The sequence below is a fragment of the Micromys minutus genome (assembly GCF_963924665.1).
Source record: "Micromys minutus genome assembly, chromosome: 1".
Taxonomy (NCBI): domain Eukaryota; kingdom Metazoa; phylum Chordata; class Mammalia; order Rodentia; family Muridae; genus Micromys; species Micromys minutus.
In genome coordinates this window covers 131,701,459-131,722,734 of record NC_137969.1, presented here as the reverse complement: position 1 = coordinate 131,722,734, position 21,276 = coordinate 131,701,459, and the positions used below count along the sequence as shown (strand labels likewise).

The following is a 21,276-nucleotide window of genomic DNA, read 5'->3' as shown; positions in this document are numbered from 1 at the left end:
TTTCTGGTATTTTTAGTTTTTCGTTGTAGACTGTGGTTTGAACTTTGGTCTTTGTTCCAGGACAAAGTCGGGAAAGAAAAGATTTGATGACCCTGAATATTGTTTTATTTTTAGAGTTCTTAATATGAGCTATTGTTTCCCCTCTGGGTTCATGGGAAAGCAACAGCAGCAGCTTGAGATGGCAGACCTTAAAAACATTCTATTCCTTTCCCTGCTGTCTGCACCAACTTTACCTCCACTCTGCCTTTTGGGTTTAGTGGTTCCATGTGACTAAACGGAGAAGGCATTAATTTTTCCCCAAGGAGTCTTATGGATGCTAATCATTTGCAGTTTAGTGAATAGGCAGGTGCTCTGCTTCTGTTTCCTGAAATTGAACCTCAGGTCTTAAATAGATCACTGTAGTTGACTTAGAAGCAGAGCTACTGATGGGTGGGAGCACTCATTTTGGTGGGAGCACTCATCTCTGTTCTCCTGCCTCTTCTCACAGCTTCTGAAGAACTCTATAAAGACTTCCTGACCTTGGAGCATCTCATCTGTTACAGCTTCCAAGTGGCAAAGGGAATGGAGTTCTTGGCATCAAGAAAGGTATGCCAGGTCAGGGGGAGGGAGCCTTCTCTTCAGATCACAGGCTTAGAAATCAGACATCATTTTGTTTGGTTTGGAGAGTCATGCACCACTTTTAGAAGTCATCAAAGTATTCCACTGGGGGAAGCACAAGTTCTGCCCATAAAAGGTAGCTAGAGGTTTCATGACATTAATTCATATAATTAATACTTATTAACAAGCCACTAAGCGCTGGGAAGATTTCTAAGACCCTCATGGTGAACCAACCAAGAAAGCTCTGCTTCTTTGTGCTGTTTATAACACTAGTGGTTGATGAAGCATCCAGTACCCAAGTAACAGATATGGAAGGTTAAATGGGAGTAGATATTGTAGGATAAAGTAAAGCAGGAAGGGCTTGCAGAATATATGAACATGGTATGTTTGCGTGTGCATACGCTAACATGTGTGCACTTCAGTGTTAAACAAGGTAGATGAGAAGACTTTACTAAGGATGTGACATTTGAGCAAAGACCTAGGCGAGGGGACAGGAGGAGTCTTGTAGATATCTTGGTGTAGTAGATCTATTTTTAATTTGTTTTACATTCATCTCCATCCATCAAAAAGTTACTTGTTATTTGTGTAATTAGAAGACAGGAAGGCCCTGCTTCAGATGAGGACGATTAAAACAGCTAAAATTAGAAAGTAGGCCAAACAAAGGCTGAGGTGGGACGTGACAAGTGACAAATATTGTTGTAAACACTACTGTAGTGGGTGTAGGTTGTTGGAAGTCCCTGGTGACCTTGGGAAGGTGGGGGGGATACAAAATAAGAAAGGTTCGAATTATATTTAGGAGAAGCTCTCTGTTGATAAAATGTATTTGCTGCTGGTTCCTGAGGAAACAGAAGGCTTTAATATTCCTTTTGTTTTCTTTATCACTTAAGGTTCCTTACCCTTCTTTCTTAAGTTTAGTTTCTTTCAACTTCCAGAACCTTGGAATCTTAGATAGCTCAGTTCAATATTTTGTGTACTTTATTTCCCAAGGAAAGAGGAGAGAACCAGGATCTTCCCAAAGAGAAAGGTCTTGAGTCTCTTTCAGAGATTGTTATTTTTGTAAATGCCAAAGCTCATTTCTGAGCCAAGTAGTTCCTTTTGGCAACAGGATGAGGGAACTGGTAGTGTGATTGGAGAAGATGGAACTAGAGTTCTTTCTTTTCTCTCATACCCATTGGGTGATCTTTTGAATACTACTAGATGGTTGTCCATCTAGAAAAAGAATCTCCTTGGTTGAAAGCAAGTAGAAATGCTATCTCATTGTGACCTTTCCAGTTTTACCGACTCATACTAGATAATGCCATCCGAAATATTGTGATGTGAGGGAGGCTATTGTACAGACCTGTGGTGCTGGGGAGGGCAAAGGCAATGATTTCTAGTTTCTATCATCACTCTTGTGCTGACCAGGGACCCCCATGTAGCCTTACATTTGTGTCTAAAGCACCCTGAGGCTTATATTCCCTCTCAGATGGCGAGTAGGCACTTGACTGAGGGCTATGACCACAGAGATATAGCTGCTTAGCAGTTGAAAGTCAGGTCAAGTTAGAGGGCAGAAAGGAGAGACCAGTGTAACTGAGAATCTAGAGGTTCTGACCTGAGCTCTGGCACTATAGGATCTAGCCCACTCATGTTGGCCAGCCTTGCCTGGGTCCATCTTCCCTGTAATATCAAATACTTGGGAAGCAGGATGAGTACCACTGGGTACTGCCTCTAGATCCAGTCCAACTTCCATACTAAATGGAAGAAAAAGGGTACCACAACACACCACAGCAATGACAACCCTTGCTTCTGATTTCTACACATCCATTCAAGACCGGTCTATTCTAGGATCTCCTAAGTATAATCCAGTTTTAGCCACATGGGGCACAAGCCAAAAAATGTGTGGATGTGATCAGAGACACATTAAAAAAAAACATATTTTGGCCATCATCAGACTATACTCCAATGGCTGGGACTGTTTATGGAATAAGCAGATGTGTGTCTCAATGAAACACACAGTCCCTTTCCTGACGTGTTGGTATAAAACACAACCCTAGTCCTTGCTAATCACTTGGTTCTACAATGTGGGATTTTTGTTTTTTTTAAGCGTGAGGTCACAACAGATGTAAAAGAGATTAGCTGTGTAGTGACTTACCACACGTACTGTTCTTTTCACAGTGCATCCACAGGGACCTGGCAGCTCGGAACATTCTCCTATCGGAGAAGAATGTGGTTAAGATCTGTGACTTCGGCTTGGCCCGGGACATTTATAAAGACCCAGATTATGTCAGAAAAGGAGATGTAGGTATCTAAAGGCAAACTTGGTGTCTATTCAGGTGTGGAATTCCAACTTTGCAGATTTGTGTTTAGAAGTGGGGAGTGTTTTCTTTAAAAATTTGCCAGTTCGTGTTCTGAGGCCTTGCTGTCTCCCACCCAGGCCCGGCTCCCTTTGAAGTGGATGGCTCCAGAAACAATTTTTGACAGAGTGTACACAATTCAAAGCGACGTGTGGTCTTTTGGTGTTTTGCTCTGGGAAATATTTTCCTTGGGTAAGTTACTTCTCTTTGACCCTCTCCTGGGTGGGGGTTTGGGAGCAAGTACGAAGGAAGTAGCTGATGAACCCCGTGTATCACATCCTCTCTGTCTTTTACCTCCTGCTAAGTAGAATTTCTTAGAAGATTTAGGTGACAAAATTAAGAAAGCTGTGTTGGTGATACAGATATACAAGACTTGGGCTTTAGGTTTTTTTTTTTTTTGTGTGAGGGTTTCAAATCACACAATACTTTCTTCCTGTCCTATGCTAGGTGCTTCCCCATATCCTGGGGTCAAGATTGATGAAGAGTTTTGTAGGAGATTGAAAGAAGGAACTAGAATGCGGGCTCCTGACTATACCACCCCAGAAATGTAAGACTCTGGAATACATCTTTATTTTATCACAAACTTTTCCTACTAAGGAAGCAAGGAGGCAAGGGGGACTTCCGTTGTGTACATCTATGCCACAGCTTAGTTTGTGTTCAGCTTTGTCTTTGAAACCTTCCTTAGGTAACTAAACACCACTGTGGCATTACTTGGTACCTACCCCAGAGAGTTTTTACTAAAGGTTGACAGAGCTACAGTAAAGAAGACCTTCCCATAGATGATTTGACCTCTGAGTGCATGCATCTGTGTCTCCCACAGTTTTAAATCTCTCTTTAGCATGTCAGCTCTTTGCAAATGCTTCTCACTCAAGTGCTTATCTTAACCATTAGCTCTTAGAAGGATGGCAAAGTTAATGAAACCAGTGTCTTGCTTTTCCAGGTACCAGACCATGCTGGATTGTTGGCATGAGGACCCTAACCAGAGACCCTCATTTTCAGAGTTGGTGGAACATTTGGGAAATCTCCTGCAAGCAAATGCTCAGCAGGTTTGTAATCCTCTACTCAAGAAGCTTCTACAAAGTGGCCCTCTAGGTCCAGGGTCTGTGATTGAACAGTCTACCACCTAGATGCTCACATGGTACCATATTGTTCTCTTGGCCACTAAAAACAGTTTCTCTCTCTTGCAGCTCTGAGAGATAATGCTTCCTAAAAGCCTTGATTGGTCTTTAGACTGATAAGATCTTAATTCATAGCTTAAAAATAGACAAGTCTATTCTATTCATAAATTGCAGGAATCTGTTCTCTCCTTTTACCATTCAGGTCCAGGGGAAAGAACTCAAGTCATCGTTTGGCTGGAGATGCTTTTACCCACTGAGTCATCATCTTGCTTTCCCCACCTCCTTTTTTTTCAAGTTATTGCTTCAAATGTTTTTCTAAAGTTAAAACAATCTTCTGAGTATAATGGTGCATTGTCTGTAATCTCAGCATTCTTGGATTATGTAACAATATACATACATAATGCGAAACAACCATGAGTTTGAGGCCAACTTGAGTAACATAGCAAGAATACCTCAAACAAATAAACAAAACAACAAAACAAAACACCAAATCTGGTCAACTTTGCATTTTTCAGAAATGCAAAGAATTTCCAGTAATTTTTACTAAATTCTGCAGGAAAAGCCAAAACAAACGGAACATGAAAATTATGCTAAACCGTGACCTTGGCCCCTCTTGGTAAAATCTCACACTCTCATGACAGCTCCACAACAGAGCTCTGCCCCTTTTGTGTGAGTTGTCTCAGCTAGGTGTCCCTTGGTGTAGATAGATTTCTTTGTCCTTCTGAACACTTGAGAATCACATCCATTTTCATTAACAAACCTTCCAAACATTTACCTGTATCAGATGAGCTTGTTTTTCTCCTCTCTCTTGAGAAATAACATTGGCCTATGCTACCCTTTCCCAGAATTCCTTTAATCCTGCTGCTCATTGCTTTCCTCTTCACTGCTTTCTGACTTTGCCTTGGAATGTAGAGGCTCCACTGGAGTCACTGTGCTTTGAAGGCCTGGCTCCTGTGGAGGTCTTTATGGGGAGCTGATTTCTGGGCTTTGTGTTCTCACATTGCATCCACTGCCATTGCCTGCTTTGTGTTCATAGCAACCATGGCCTCTTGTCCCTTTACTAATCCTTAGTCCCTTTATTAACCCTCTTTCACACATCCCTTTCAAGTGCTCTTTTGTTTCTGTCCACCCTTGTCCAAGACGGTCTTGAAGTCTTGTGTTCAGATATGAAAGCAGCACACATAGCCAAAGACACCCCCTGCCCTTTGTTTTTACTGAAAAGGCCCTTGAAGGACAGCAGCCATAACAGTAGCATGCTGTGTTTATTGTTTCAGGATGGCAAAGACTATATTGTTCTTCCAATGTCAGAGACCCTGAGCATGGAAGAAGATTCTGGGCTCTCCCTGCCTACCTCACCTGTTTCCTGTATGGAGGAAGAGGAAGTGTGTGACCCCAAATTCCATTATGACAACACAGCAGGAATCAGGTACTGGATGTGGCCAGCATCCCCTCCGGGGCATGGGGTGGGAGGCTTCAAGGCCAGCTCAGGAGGTGCAGGAGGAAGCCATTTGGAAGGCTACTCCATACTATGTCTAGCTAACTGGGGTTTTGACTTTCAGGGAGCAGTGCTTCCCAAAGGTCTGGAGAGTCGAGCCACCTCCCATCTGTGGCCCATGTGGCTGGCACAGCTCTGAAGAATTCTAAGCCTTGTGGGAGCAAATAACTAAAATGCCACAGTTGGTTAATCTCTAGGAAAAAAAAAGTCAGAGAGAGAGAGAGAGAGAGAGAGAGAGAGAGAGAGAGAGAGAGAGAGGGAGAGAGAGAGAGAGAGCGCTGTTATTGAGACATCTGTATTAAAATAACCCCTGTGTACACTTTTATTAGGGGGAATTAAATGGCTTAGGAAAGACTCAGGAAGAAAGAATCCTGTGCAAATATGAAACATGCTGAGGGCTCTCTGGTGTAGATACAGCATGCCATGGGCTGTGTCCTCAATAAGGCTGGCCACAATAGCTCAGTAATCTCCCCCCCAGTCTGAGTTTTGGCATTGTAGTTACCTAATGGGATGCTTCAGTTTATTTAAAACAAATGCTGTGCAGTCCTGTACTAGTCTACCGGCCAGGCAGCTCTCTCTGTGCTCAGTTAATACCTGCCCATGAGGAACATGCCCATAGGGTTAGATGTTCCCACAATGCAATCTTAGCATTGCCCTTTCTAAGCCCAAAACAACTTTGCTTAGCTTTGGGCATTGTCCTTCTGCAGCTAGACCCCCTGACATCGTGGGAGCAACTTGTCTTCCTGAGTGTCCCCAAGCTGTAGGAAGGATGGGCGGCTGTCTCCTGTGAGAGGCATTGGCCCAGGTGCTGCACTGTCAGGAGGTTAGAGAGGTTAGGGATAATTTGCTCTGAGAAATCCTGAATGGCAGGAATCCTGTGCTGCAGAAAGAGAGGGAAAGGGAAAGGGGGAGAGAGAGAAACTTAGATGTCAACAAGCTACCTTTATGACTATGACAAGAGCAGTCAATGTTTTTTGAAGATTTTTTTTGTGTATTATCAGGGTTTTTTGTTTGTTTTTGTTGTAGTTTTGTCTCTGTGAGAACTTAGGCAAGAAAGAAGCTATTCTAGGTTGGACACTGAACTTGAGTCTTAGCTCAAGCAAAATAGTGTGACTAAAGGTGTAGACCTGAAATTTTGGTAAAATCAGATATGCTGCCTGGGTCTGGCTTTTAGTAGTGTAACAAGTCCCAGATCATCCATCACCCCCACACTCCACCCCTGTTACACACACACACTCACACACACACACACACACACACACACATACACACACATACACACATACATACATACACATACACACACACAAACACAGAGAGGGGGATGTAAGGTTTGAGAAAGGCTGCTTGCATGCTATAACACATTTCTAAGTGTCTGGCTCTCGAAGACACTTCACGAAGGACAGCTCTCAAGAGAGCTGCTTCCCATCTTGTCCTGAGATGGATCCATGTTATCTGATCTCTGACTTAGCTGCATCTTCCCTCCTTCCAAGGAGAGGTTCTCAGGGAGGAAGAATCTGAAGTCATGAAGTGCAACTCCCATGTCTGCAGTTCCCTAGTTCAGGCCCATCTGCCTTGGGGCTGGATTGCTGCTGATGCTGCATTGCCTTCTTAACCAGAGAGCTGTGTGGCGCACACTGCCCTCATGTCCTGTGACCAAGCAGAGGTCAGAGCATTTGGCTTGCTGGCTTCTTTGAATATGGCACTAAGCAGGTGATGAAGTCAGGTTTGGGTAATAGAAATGCCAATGGGAGGCTGGGTCTAAAAAAAAAAAACAAAAAAGACTGCTAACATTCATTCCCAGAAGTGTGGACAGACGTGACACTGTTCTTTAAGCCTAGCCAAGCTCAGCTCAGATTTTTTTGCCTGTGAGTTTTGAAGAAGCCTTCCCAGACTAGGTTCTCTTTTTTGCTATCCATAAACCGAAAAACAAAACAGACGTTGGAAGCTTTTGTTGGCATCTCCTCTCAAGTCCCCTGTTCATCTTCTTATAGAAACAAAGTCCTCTGTCACCTTACAGTGCCCTGAATTAAAGGTGGGCTTGAGGGAAGGTGTGAACACACCGCACACAGCATTGCGGGCCTCTCATGTGGCTCAGCATCTCTGGGGAAAGAGGCTAAGTCACCTCTCAGGGCATGTTCTATCTGTTTTCACACTTTCAGCCAAGTAGAAAATCTGAGTCTTTCTCACTTGATTCTCCCCTTATACTTTTTCAACTCTGCTGCATTATAAATAGCATTGGACAGGGACATCACCTTGGGAGACAGCCCCGTGATTTGTTGCCCCTTTAGACTATTTTAAAACATTTGTTCAACAGTTATGTAGACAAGAGCCTGGGGAGTTGGGGGCAGGGAGGGCCACTTATGTCTAGACTTAGCTTTGTCTCCATCTTTCTCCGTGGATCATCCCTGGCCCCAAGTGTGCTTCCCTCAAAATAACCTGAATTTACTGGGCTCATCTCTCTTAGAGGGCAGAGTGTGGACCATCTGTGGTGGCTCTGTCATTTCCTCTGGGAGATCCATCTCCCATTCCAAGCAGTTTACCAGAGATTTCTTTGCAGTTCTCTCCCAGAGCCAGGCTTTGGGACATAGTATTTTCCTCCCTTAGATTAATTGCTAGTGGTAATTGAATAGCTTCGGTGGACTAAAGCCTGGGAGAGCCTCCTGGCTATCTGGCTCTCTCTTGATTTGGCCATCCTGCTAGACTACTTGAAATGGGAGTATTCTTTCTTCACTTTTCATCTACTTCACACTTTGTACTGACCTCACCCACTCACCCAGGGTCAGAGCATGAGTGGGAACCAGAACAATGCTATGAGTTCAGTAGATGTTTACCAAAGATTCCAGCAACGTGTCTTTGTTTCCCATCTTCATTCTCCAAGAGAGTCAGTGTGGAATGGGATGAGGAAAAAAACAAAACAAAACAAAACAAAACAAAACAAAAAACATAAAAGGAAAAGAAAACAAGCCCATGGGGGCTTTAGAGCCTGCAAACCTAAGTGTGAATCTTGGTTCTGCCCTTCTCTCATGGAGCACGGGCTTCTTCATCTCTCAGTGGAAAATAAGAGATCTCTTTGGGAGACTGTGGGGAGCAGATGCAAGGAGAGATGCAAGAAAATACTTGGTCATTGGTGAAGGAGCAATTCCATTTTTCAATCATTGGGCACAGAGTTTAGTGATCTGGATCTTCTAAGGTAGCTGTGAGATACCCTTGCCTCCTGGCTCTGCCTGGTTGTCCCCTCAGCTATCCATAGACTCCAGACGATGCTCCAAACCTTATGCGCATTCCTAATCTTTAATCAGATTCTTTGCTTTTCTGCTAGATGAGTGTGAAGTCTCCTAATGGGCTTCACTGCCTCTGGTCTTATCCTTCTCCTCACAGCCAACTTTCTAGAAAGTGTGTCTGATCCTGCCAATCCCATGCCTCAAACTTTTCAGTGGCCCTCACAACTCTAGCCTAAGATTCTAGTGGTATGATTTTTAGGCAAGGACATTTTGGAGAGGTCGCTGTGGGACGCTGTGAGGCAATGTTTGAACAGCGTTCAGCTCAGTGTCTGCACCGTGATAGATTCCTAAAGGTCTTCCTGAGCAAGGGAGTAGGCACTCTACCAACCAGCTTCGGTAGCCATTTCTTTTCAGGACCAGACTTAACAGGAAACAGGCTTTGCTTGTCCCTGTATCGCCTGGCCTGTCTTCTTTCCTATGGGGTCTCCAGAGTTGGGGTATCACTGAGAACCTCATTCTCTCCTCTGTGTATGGAGGAAACAACCTCTTAGGGAAGGGAAGAGATGCTCAGTTTCCATTCTTCAACTCTGACCCAGCATTTATGCACGTGCCAGTAGACTGATTGTCATGAGACAAGAGTGAAGAATATGTTCATTGTCTTCACGGCTGTTTCTGTAAAGGGGGCTTCTCTTATCTCCCTTTGGGCTGTGATAAGATCTCTGGTCTCTCCCAATGTCAAGTGGCAGGGAAGAGCCACCTCCAGGGAGCGGTGATGTGCTATCTGACAAATCTCATTCCTGAAAGTCTTCTGGAATTCAGAAGAGGGGAAGCAAATGGTGGCTAATGGAGCTTTGCACTTTCTCAAAACAGCAGTCCTGACATTTTCCCATGCCGTTTGCCTTGCCAATCAATGTCCTTGCATGCTACAGAATAGCTGTCGCTTACATGCGGTTGAGATGGAGCAGCAGGGGCATGGGTCGACTTGCGTAGTCGGTGTTAGGCTCAAAGCTATGCAAAGTGTCTTGAGACTCTGAAGCTACTGTTCTTTCCTGACCTAAGCAGCTGCGTGGGCTAAAATCATGGCTGGGTAAGACCCAGCCCACCTCTCTCTGTGCCCTAGATCTGTCTCATGGAGAAGGATGAAGGACTAGAGATGACTGCCCAGCACAGTATCCCTTGGGGATACCAAAGGTGTTCCCTGTGAATATTATGTAGATCACCTTTCTTTGGAGATGGCTAGAAAAAAGGAAAACATGACGCAGTTCATCACAACAGGAACCCCATCCAGTCAGGACCCATCAGAAGGCAGCTGCTTGCTGTTCAGTTAGCTGTCCTTGTCCTTAGTTTAGCACTGAGCCTCAGAAGCACAGTTCCAAGGCACAGGGTCTCCTTTACCCTTTTCGGTTATATTATACTTTTAAATGGGCTTTCGCAGGAAATTAAGCCTTATGTGCGTGCTAGCAAAAAGAAAATGTTCCTTTTGAATTTTGTTTTTCTCTTACCAAAGGATGTTTTAAAGGTTGCTATTCAACTTGTGGTCAAAAGATAATGAACTTAGATATCGCTTGAGGCGTCCGCAGCCAAATGTACCACCACCCAAATACAAATAAATATTTGTTCTCTTACAGCCATTATCTGCAGAACAGTAAGCGAAAGAGCCGGCCGGTGAGTGTAAAAACATTTGAAGATATCCCACTGGAGGAACCAGAAGTAAAAGTGATCCCAGATGTAAGTACATCTTTTATAAATAGTCATAGAAATAATACTTGGGGTGAAATACTAGCTAGATAAATATTAGCCTAAGCATTTGAGTCTTGGAACCTCTTTGAGGTTGTCTTTGAGCACACGAACCATGGGGGGAGATGGATCTTTAGTTTTGCCATATGAAAGGCACCTGAACCAAGGTTCAAGGTTGTCTAACTGTATGCCCAACATCACTCAACAAATGTTAACTCTGTGCAGAGAGAAGGGGACCCCCGCATCCCAACCTTTCCTCTCTGCTTAGCCCAAGTCTACTTCCTGGAAGCATTTGCTTCCTTTGTGGCTTGCACAGTCCCTGGCTGCCATACCCTTTCCCTCCTTGGGGTAACACTGAGTCCTACTGTCAGCTAGATGGATGGAGAAATGAGTTTGATGTGGCTGGTCGCATGTACACTCACTGTGTCATTTCACTGTCTCCCAAAAAGGACAGCCAGACAGACAGTGGGATGGTCCTAGCATCAGAAGAGCTGAAAACTCTGGAAGACAGGAACAAATTATCTCCGTCTTTCGGGTAAGATTCGGCCAATGAAGGAAGACTATGTTAATAGGTACTTTTGGAAGGACCCAATAAAGACATTCAGTGTAGATGCAGTTTTCCCTTTTGGTGCCTTTGAAGGCTGATGACGTCAATATCTCAAATTAGCAATTTGATAAGGAAGTGAAATAAACCAAACAGTGAAACTGGTGAGTCTGAAAAAAAAGAGTCTGAAGCAAGCTAGGGTGTTTGGCCAATTTCTAATGACTGAATTTGTGAAGGCTATGGGATTTCTGAGCAGGTCAATGTGGGTGGCAGAGTGACTGGGAGTTTCTGTGGGCCTGGCCAAGCGGCAAATATCTTAACAGGTACCATGATCCCGAAGGGTGAAGACTTCACAGACTCTGAAGGATTGTCAAACCTGTACTTAAATGGTTTTATCTGTCATTCTGAAAGATATGTAAATAGATACACATTTCTGTATTTAACACATTTAAATATGATTCTTTGAGTCACTCCCTCTCCAGTTGTGAAAAAAATCTATTAAATTTGCTCAAGTCATTTTTCCTTATGTCTCAAAGGAATATGTGCGGTGGCTTTGAATAAGTACATGATTTAAACAAAAATTGTTATGAAAATCTACATTTATGAATAATGGGATAATAATTAGTGATTTGCCAGAAGGTTCACTCTAGGAAGGAAAACAAAAGATTTGATCCATGCATAACAGAGCTGCTGTATGAGACAGGGGTCCCTGTGAGTTTCTGAGTGATGCCCATATAAGGGTCACAGCAGCATCTGTAGATTTTGCCATTTTCTTGAAGGTTCCTTTCACTGACTCAAACAATACTTACTCAGAGCTACAAAGTGGTCAGCATCCTGCCGTTGTTTGAGACGCAAACTGGTTTTGGTGTGGGAAATAAAGACTGGGGTTGGGAAGGGGAAATGTTGGGAACTCACTTTAAACCATATCTGAACACAGAGCAAACAAACTCTCTCTGTGGCTTTTATTATGACTAATAAAAATAAGACCCTGTCGAGGGCAAAGCCTGAACTTTTTGGTCCACACAGCCCACGTTTGTTAGTTTTGACATGATTACTGTGTCATTGGAAACATCCTCCAGTTGCTGCTGAGTGACTGAATCCCCAGTTTGTCCAAAGAATGTGGTTTTGACGATTAAAAGGCAGTTTTTGACATGTATGGCCAGACTGCACTCTGTACTAGCTTTTATTTTTCTCTCTGCGAATTTCTTCACATTTTTCATAGGCCACGTAGCCCCCTAAATGACTGAACAGGAAAAACACAAATGAACTTTTGGACCATCCTGATATCCGTTAATATCATGAAAGAGACCCTGTGGTTCCTATCACTGTATACAAACTTGTCAATCGTCAAGGCCGTAAAACTGTTCCGTTGGTTGCGGGACCTGCATACCTCAGCAGAACGGCCTTTTATCTCATCTCGGGCTTGAAAGACTTGGACCCGAATAAAAGGACTTATCTTCGACTACTAGCCCATGCTAGTACCTGAGAGTAGAGCTTGTCTGGGGAAACCTGATAGGCTGACTAGGGAATGAGAGATAGGGGTTAGTGTCTCTGGGGGGAATCCCACCTCCTGGAGCTGGGGTGCTCATGGGTGCTCAAGAAAAGCCGATGCACCGGCTTCCCTTTTCCGCTCATTTGCCTGCCATTCTTTCCACAGTGGAATGATGCCCAGTAAAAGCAGGGAGTCTGTGGCCTCGGAAGGCTCCAACCAGACCAGTGGCTACCAGTCTGGGTATCACTCAGACGACACAGATACCACCGCATACTCCAGCGAGGAGGCAGGACTTTTAAAGCCGGTGGACCCCGCTGCAGGACATGCTGATTCTGGGACCACATTGCGCTCACCTCCGGTTTAAAAGGAAATGGCCCTGTCCCGTCCCCACCCCCAACTCCTGGAAATCACAAGAGAGGTGCTGCTTAGATTTTCAAGTGTTGTTCGTTCCACCGCCTGGAAGTAGCCACATTTGATTTTCATTTCAGAAGAGGGACCTCAGACTGCAAGGAGCTTGTTCTCAGGGCATTTCCAGAGAACATGCCTATGACCCAAGAATGTGTTGACTGTATTCTCTTTTCCATTCATTAAAAGAAAAGAAATCCTATATGATGTGCCCTACTGTGGGTCTCACTACCACTTAAGACAAAAGGCATTCAAACAGTGGCACTATCCTGCAAGAAGTGGCCGTACCAAGGCAATGGACACCTCTGTGAAACTGGATGAAATGGGCAACCTTAGTGCTTTGTGTGTTGAGAATGGGTGAGATGTCCCAGGGCTGAGTCGACCTACAAGCCTTTGTGGAGGGCATGGGCTATGAGCCAAGTGTTAAGTGTGGGATGTGGACTGGTCGGAAGGAAGGTGCAAGCTTGCTCGGAGAGCGGTTGGAGCCTGCAGATGCATTGTGCTGGCTCTGGGGGGAGGTGGGCTTGTGGCCTGTCAGGAAACGCAAAGGCGGACCTTCGGGGTTTGCTTTTGGAAAGTTGCGTGCTCTTCACAGTTGGGCTACAGGCGAGTTCCCTGTGCTGTTTCCTACTCCTAATGAGAGTTCCTTCCGGACTCTTACGTGTCTCCTGGCCTAGCCCCAGGAAGGAAATGATGCAGCTTGCTCCTCATCTCCCAGGCTGTGCCTTAATTCAGAACACCAAAGGAGAGAAACTCCGGCAGAGGCTCCCTGTCATGCTGAAGAACTGTGAGAACGCAACAGAAACTCAGGGTTTCTGCTGGGTGGATACCCACTTGTCTGCTCTGGCGGCAGTGTCTGAGGGTTCCCTGTCAAGTCGTGATGGTAACGTCCCAGACAGGATGTGTCCATTTGTTCTTCCTCTAACTCCACTCAAGTCTCTCCCACAGGTCTTCAGTATTGGAGCTTTGTGGCCTCGTGATGGCAGGAAATCTTAATTGGTTGGTTTGCTCTCCAGATAAAATCTCACTAGCCAGATTTCAAAACTGCTTTATAGCCAAGATTATGATAACATCTACTGTATCATTTAGGGGTTTTAACATATAAAGCTATGTCTACTGGTTTTTGCCCTTGGGCTTATGTTTTTCAGAAGAGAAGCTGTACTTTTTTTTTTTTTTTTCAATTTGGTACCATAGTGTGAAAAGCTGGGAACAATGTCTGTAAAACATGCTATGGCACATATATTTATAGTCTGTTATGTAGAACAAATGTAATATATTAAAACTTTATATTGTGTATGATGAACTCTGTACTATCCGCATTTTGTATCAGTGTTATGTAGCATGACAGAGATTATAATGCTTTCAGCGGCTGAGGTTGTTTTATTAGAAACTTTGGGAAACTCGAAGGAATCCTTTCATGAGACTGTGCAGCTGTGCCCACCGACTCTCTCGTCTCACACGGAAGAAGCAGATGTAATGTGAGTGTGTTCTCTGTCCTTGTTCTCTTTTGTTAGGGGGAATAGTTTCATCTACTGTTTATGTGCTTTATAAACCAATAAACATATTCCGAAAAGACAGAGTGCTGTCATGTCCTCACAGCTGTTTCACAGCCTTGTCCCTCCGTGTCTTCATCACAGTCATAATTCACACAGACACACGTCTTTGTTACATCCTAGCACAGGGATGGAGATCTGCATAGTTCTGTGGCCTCCCAGTGAAGTGGCCAAAGCTGGAGGCCAGGAGCAGATGCAGTAGCATGCCACTGTCTAGCTAAGGTCAGAGTGGAAGGAAGATCCATTATTGACATTTTGAGGGACCAATTCTGCCTGACTTCAAAGAACAAAGCAAATTCCTGGTGCTGGAATGGATCCCTACCTCTAGCTATGCTGAACATTGTTTGCTTGTGTTTGGGGAGACAGAGTCTTTAGCCTAGGCTGGCCTCCATCTACCGATGTAGCCAAGGATAGCTCGGAGTGCTGACTGTATTTCCTCCATCTCCACAGTCATAATTTCAGGCATGCTCCACCATGTCTGGATTTCACTGACATGCTTTCTTAAATATAGGAGTTCAAAATGCTTACATAATCAAATACAACTATCTTTTTTAAATTGGCTCTTGGAGTTTTTTTTTTTTTTTTTTTTTTTTAATCTTAAGTGTTTCTCCTTAAACCTAACGTAACATCAAAATTTAATTTTTTATTAGATTTTTTTTCACCTACTAGAGGTTTCTTTTCATACACAGAGTAAAGCAAGGTCTAAATTTTGGTGTTTTTTTTTTTTTTTTTCCCAAGCATATTGTCAAACATGGTAGTTCTGACAAGTGGCTCTTCTCCCTGTAGCTGGAGAAAAGTCCAGGTTTCTTTACTTTTCAGCTCTTGCCATCTTGCTGAGACATTCTCCCTGACTTTATAACGAAGGGAGTAGCTATGTATTAGTTCCTAACAGGTTCCTAACAGCCAGGGACATTGCTGGGGTCCATGACCAGGCTCTGCAGGGAGCTCCTCACCCTGCCTTTTATCCAGCCTCTTCCAGTAAACAAATGGAAAGAGAGCCTAGTTTAGGCAGGGTGGAAAGACCACAGAGAAAAACAGAGTTTTCTTCACTTTAGAAGGTTAAAAAAAAAGGGGGGTGGGGGTGGTTTCTTGCAAGTGGCCTCTGGCACTGTTTCTGATGTCAGGAATCTGTATTCGAGTAAAACTCCACACTTTCTGAAGAATGCTTTCCTCACCCTGAGCAGAATGATCACAGGTAGGGTTTAGCCCCTGAGACCTGTCTGTCTTCCACATGTTTCTTAGCTGCTTTTCCTCTCCTCTCCTGCCCTTACACTGAAGACATGACAGAAGCTTTTGAGAGTGCTTCTTGCTTGGTTTTAGGTTCAAGTTTTTAATTGGAGGCATTTGCTACATCAAAGCATGGCTTTGCCTGTACCCCAGGGGCTTCTGTTTGCCTCCTTCACGCCCCTCACTCCATCCTCCTCCCTGTGTCCTCTGCTCCCCTGCCTCCTCACTGCCTGAACCCCACAGGCAGCTCTGGTTCTATGCCACCACATCACAGGAGAGGAGAGAGCTGCTGGGGAGGTTTGAGCTTCTGGTCCCTAGTCAGGTCTCCTCATCAATGAACACTCTTTTGTCCCCTGCAGTGAAAAGAGAGAAGAGAATGAAAGCCGTAGCTTACTGCTTCAGAGTAGGTAGCTGAACCCAGCTCTCCTGCCTGCCTCCCTGAGTCAGAGATGCATCCTTGGGTGCTAAAATGTTGGCCAACTTAGAAAATCTTTGGGAAAACAAGACACTTTTCTGACACAAGTGTCCACATTTAAAAGTAGTGGGCACGTCTGCATTCTTCACTAGGTAGTAAGCGCAGCTCAAAAGGGCTTAGACTCCATGTTTATAAGATCATGCTAGAAAGATAAGCTAGCTTGGTGGCCAAGAGTCCTTTCAAAGGACCTGTGTCTGATGACCCAGCACCCATGTCTGATAACATCAGCTTCAAGAAACCAGAAGGCTTCTGACGGCCAAGGAAACATGTCATACACCAATACCTACACAAAGACATATACACAGACACCAGATACAGACACCAAACACACACCCCAATAATATTAATATTAATATTGCACTTTTAAATGAAGCTTTTCTACACCAAACAGATAGACATAAGAAAAAAAATCAGTAAAAAAAAATTTTTTTTTTGAGAGCAACTTGAAGCCCAGTCCTGGGGAACATTGCAGAATCTTTCTACATGTTAAATAAATTAACAAGGTGAAATAAAATTGTTTACTGTGTTTTTGACTGGGATGGAGAAATGTGCTGGAATCTGGGAGGGGAGGCAAGAGCTCGGTCCTAGCCAGGTTGGCCTGCAGTCCTTCAGCTGAAGTGTTAGACACACCATTTCCAGCCCAGAAGTCTGACTCAGAGATAAGGATGGGGAATTAGGAGAAAGTGTTTGAGCCAAAACTACTGATAACACAAAGGTTGCAATAAACTGTCACCAGCATCAAGTAAACGTCCTTAGAAGACACAGAGCTATGCCCAAGATTCTTCCCTGTAATAGGAATGTTTAGCGTCTTGGTGCCTCAAACACATCAACCTCAGTAGTTTCACTGTTTGTTTGTTTTTAAGTTTAAATACAAAGGAATAAGGAGACTGTGTGTATTAATGTTTTATGCCAACTTATTTTTAGGAGAAAAACTTTACAACATAGGGCGGATTGGTCGGATGATGACTGTACCTTCTTGCACACGATTTGTGTGGTTTTTTTCAAATTCTAGACACCTTGCCAAAAACAGAGCAAGAGAGTAAGAGAACTGGCCTCTTGTCTTTTTCTCTTGCTCCAAGCTCATTCTGTCTTTCCCCCTTTCTTACAGTAGATGATATTTTTGGGGACCTCTTATCTATTTTCTGTTAATACAACGGAATACCACAGAAGTCCTAGTTTACAAAGAAGAGACATTAACTTAATTTATGATGAAGGGACTTGGAAGTCCAATATCGAGAAGATGGCTTCTGCTGAAGGCCTTTTTGGTGCATGAAGTAGTCACAGAGGTTCATTACAGGCAGAGCAGAGCAAGTTTGCTAGTCCACACCCCCTTCTTCTATCTCCTCTTAACACGTCGATGCCATCTGGAAGCCCAAATCTCATGATTCCGTCTAATCCAATTGCCCCCCAAAGTCTCACCTCTAATTTGGGGAGTGGAGTGTTACTTGTTCACATGTGTTACTTAACACATGAACTTTAAGATCGCATACTAACCACAGTAGAGAATCGAATCCAGGAAGGTGGGCTGGGTTTTTTTTTTTGGTTGGAGATTCATGTACAATGTTGGGTCTGAAGTTGCTTGCAACAGAACATGAACCAGAGACTCACAGCTCAGGAGCCAGCAAAAGTGTAACAGGATCCTGGTGCTGCGAGTTGGGGGTGGGGATGTCTCTAAGCTAAAATATCTTATCCCGATAAAGGGGATTAGAGGGAGACATTTCACATTCCACAGAAAAAATATAACTGAGAAGGAAACCCCAAGCAAGGCTAGATGGAAGAGAAGTAGTGAGAACTCACTGCCATTTCCAAGAAAAACAGGAACACTGGTCAACAGCAGTACACTATAGCATGTATGCATACAGGAACAGCAGCATACTATAGCATGTATGCATACAGGAACAGCAGCACACTATAGCATGTATGCATACAGGAACAGCAGCACACTATAGCATGTATGCATACAGGAACAGCAGCATACTATAGCATGTATGCATACAGGAACAGAAGCACACTACAGCATGTATGCATACAGGAACAGCAGCATACTACAGCATGTATGCATACAGGAACAGCAGCACACTACAGCATGTATGCATACAGGAACAGCAGCACACTATAGCATGTATGCATACAGGAACAGCAGCACACTATAGCATGTATGCATACAGGAACAGCAGCACACTATAGCATGTATGCATACAGGAACAGCAGCATAGTATAGCATGTATGCATACAGGAACAGCAGCATAGTATAGCATGTATGCATACAGGAACAGCAGCACAGTATAGCATGTATGCATACAGGAACAGCAGCACACTATAGCATGCATGCATACAGGAACAGCAGCACACTATAGCATGTATGCATACAGGAACAGCAGCACACTATAGCATGCATGCATACAGGAACAGCAGCATACTACAGCATGTATGCATACAGGAACAGCAGCACACTATAGCATGTATGCATACAGGAACAGCAGCATACTACAGCATGTATGCATACAGGAACAGCAGCACACTATAGCATGTATGCATACAGGAACAGCAGCATACTATAGCATGTATGCATACAGGAACAGCAGCACACTATAGCATGCATGCATACAGGAACAGCAGCATACTACAGCATGTATGCATACAGGAACAGCAGCATACTACAGCATGTATGCATACAGGAACAGCAACACACTACAGCATGTACGCATACAGGAACAGCAGCACACTATAGCATGTATGCATACAGGAACAGCAGCACACTATAGCATGTATGCATACAGGAACAGCAGTACAGTATAGCATGTATGCATACAGGAACAGCAGCACAGTATAGCATGTATGCATACAGGAACAGCAGCATACTATAGCATGTATGCATACAGGAACAGCAGCACACTATAGCATGTATGCATACAGGAACAGCAGCACACTATAGCATGCATGCATACAGGAACAGCAGCATACTACAGCATGTATGCATACAGGAACAGCAGCACACTATAGCATGTATGCATACAGGAACAGCAGCATACTACAGCATGTATGCATACAGGAATAGCAGCATACTATAGCATGTATGCATACAGGAAAAGCAGCACAGTATAGCATGTATGCATACAGGAACAGCAGCACAGTATAGCATGTACGCATACAGGAACAGCAGCACACTACAGCATGTATGCATACAGGAACAGCAGCACACTATAACATGTATGAACGCAGGAACAGCAGCAATAGCCCTGTAGTATATATTGATGTTCTTATTGGAAATCACAGAAGGGCTCCAAACTCATCCCTTAATGTTAAACTTTAAACAAGTAAATCTTTGTTGGTTTGCTAACTCTGGCTATAAAGACGCTCCCAGTGTACCAGTCATTGGCCACTGCAGAAGCTTACTAACTCAAAGTGACAGCTCCTCAGACCAGGGGGACAGGTATTTTTATTGATTGATGTGGCAAAATACCTGGGAAGAAGTACATTGAGGCAGGAAGTGGGAAGAAGTACATTGAGGTAGGAAGTGTGTTTTGTTTCAAGGTGTAATGATACACCAGCACGAAGGAGAAAACATGGAGCAAGAGAGAGAGAGGCGGGGGGGGGGGGGGGAGGGAGGGAGATACTCAGTCTACTTTCTCCTTCTTATTCAGTCTGGGACCTCATGAATGGTGCTGCTCACATTCCTAAAGGTTGGTTTCCTAGGTGATTCTAAAGCCCATCAGGCTGAGATCAATCATCACCGAATCCTAAATAGACTCATAAACATCACAGTATAGCTCAGGAGGAGAGGTCTGGGCAGGAGACACAGAAGGACCCTCATGAAGGGTTTCCACAGTGCTTACCAAGGACCGTCTTTGCAAACGGAGTTTCCTTCGGTACATGAGTTAAGGGTTAGGAACAGATCCTTGGAGATCTACAGCTGTATTCCTGAGCTCCACGTATGTCTTTATGTCTTACCCTAATGGCCTAAGCACACTCACACATGGCTCACTCTCCATTCGCTCACTTCAGACCGAGTTCGGGGGTTTCTACGATGTTGCAGTTTGCTGTAGGCACCCCAGCTGCTTTGAGAGTCAGGAAACATGAGGAAAGACCCTTCTCACTGGAGGCCGAGGAAACCTGCTTTTGCCTGGTTCACCTCCTGTTGCAAATTTGCAGTACACCTGTAAAGTAAGATGACCCTGTACTGTCCAGAGAAGGCTCCCACTTGGCAGAGTAACAACACAGTAGGAACTGATGTTACAATAAGAAAACTGTCTTTACTACACTGCTTTATAACGAAAACCCTTCCAGCAGATGGAAATTCAAAACATGGAGAAAACAGGTTCTATGTCTGTCATCCGTCTTGCTGGAAAAGTCAGCAGAAATGGTTTCATGGAAGAATTTCTCCTTGGTTGTTTCAAGGTGTCGTCAGGGAATCTGCGACATTCCCTACATACATCTGTCCACAAAGTGAAATACACTCTTGGATAAATCACCTTGGGAGCCCTTTGAGTAGTAGGCACATGAAGTCCGTAGTGAACTTGAATTTTCCTTCAGTTCAAATATTATAGATCAGACCACATCTGTCCTGTCTGATGTGGCTGTGCAAAATCCTTGAGGATCTGTTCTGAAGAGAGAAAGGGAAAAAAAAATAAAGGATGCTCTTTCCCTTTTACCATCCAACTCATTAGCAAATTCATTAGCTATTCATTAACACTCTGCCTGGTGTCTGTGCCTTAGCCTTTGTATCAGCAAAGAGCTGGGAGGATAAAAAATGAAGGCACTAGAATCCATTCTTAAGTAAGATTTTAGATAATTTGTTAATAGTGCTCTCACGAAAAGTTAAAACAAATAATCCAATTAGATTGTCCAACAGGTGAAGACACCGGCTGTCAGGCTTGCTGGCCTTGAATTCCGTCCCTGGGGTCGCATGTTGGAAGGAGAGAACTGACTCCCACAAACTGGCCTCCACCCATAGGCTGTGGTACACATATGCCTACATACAGGCACACAAAATCAATGACTCACAAGGATTAACTTTAAGTAGTGATAAATATATTAGAGAAAATTTAGTCATGATGTAACAGAATTTGGGGGTAA

General features: G+C 43.9%; 1 protein-coding gene across 1 annotated transcript in view; it reads left to right on the top strand.

Moving 5' to 3' along the window:
* Window positions 1-14,522, top strand: part of KDR (kinase insert domain receptor) — a 43,464-nt gene extending 28,942 nt beyond the window's left edge. Inside the window, exons 22-30 of the mRNA XM_080922310.1 lie at window positions 488-585; window positions 2,752-2,874; window positions 3,011-3,122; window positions 3,378-3,477; window positions 3,871-3,976; window positions 5,323-5,474; window positions 10,396-10,495; window positions 10,954-11,039; window positions 12,706-14,522. Coding sequence (XP_080778436.1) covers window positions 488-585; window positions 2,752-2,874; window positions 3,011-3,122; window positions 3,378-3,477; window positions 3,871-3,976; window positions 5,323-5,474; window positions 10,396-10,495; window positions 10,954-11,039; window positions 12,706-12,904 — 1,076 coding nt within the window. The 3' untranslated portion in view covers window positions 12,905-14,522. The remainder of the gene's footprint in view (window positions 1-487; window positions 586-2,751; window positions 2,875-3,010; window positions 3,123-3,377; window positions 3,478-3,870; window positions 3,977-5,322; window positions 5,475-10,395; window positions 10,496-10,953; window positions 11,040-12,705) is intronic.
* Window positions 14,523-21,276: the final 6,754 nt, after the last annotated feature.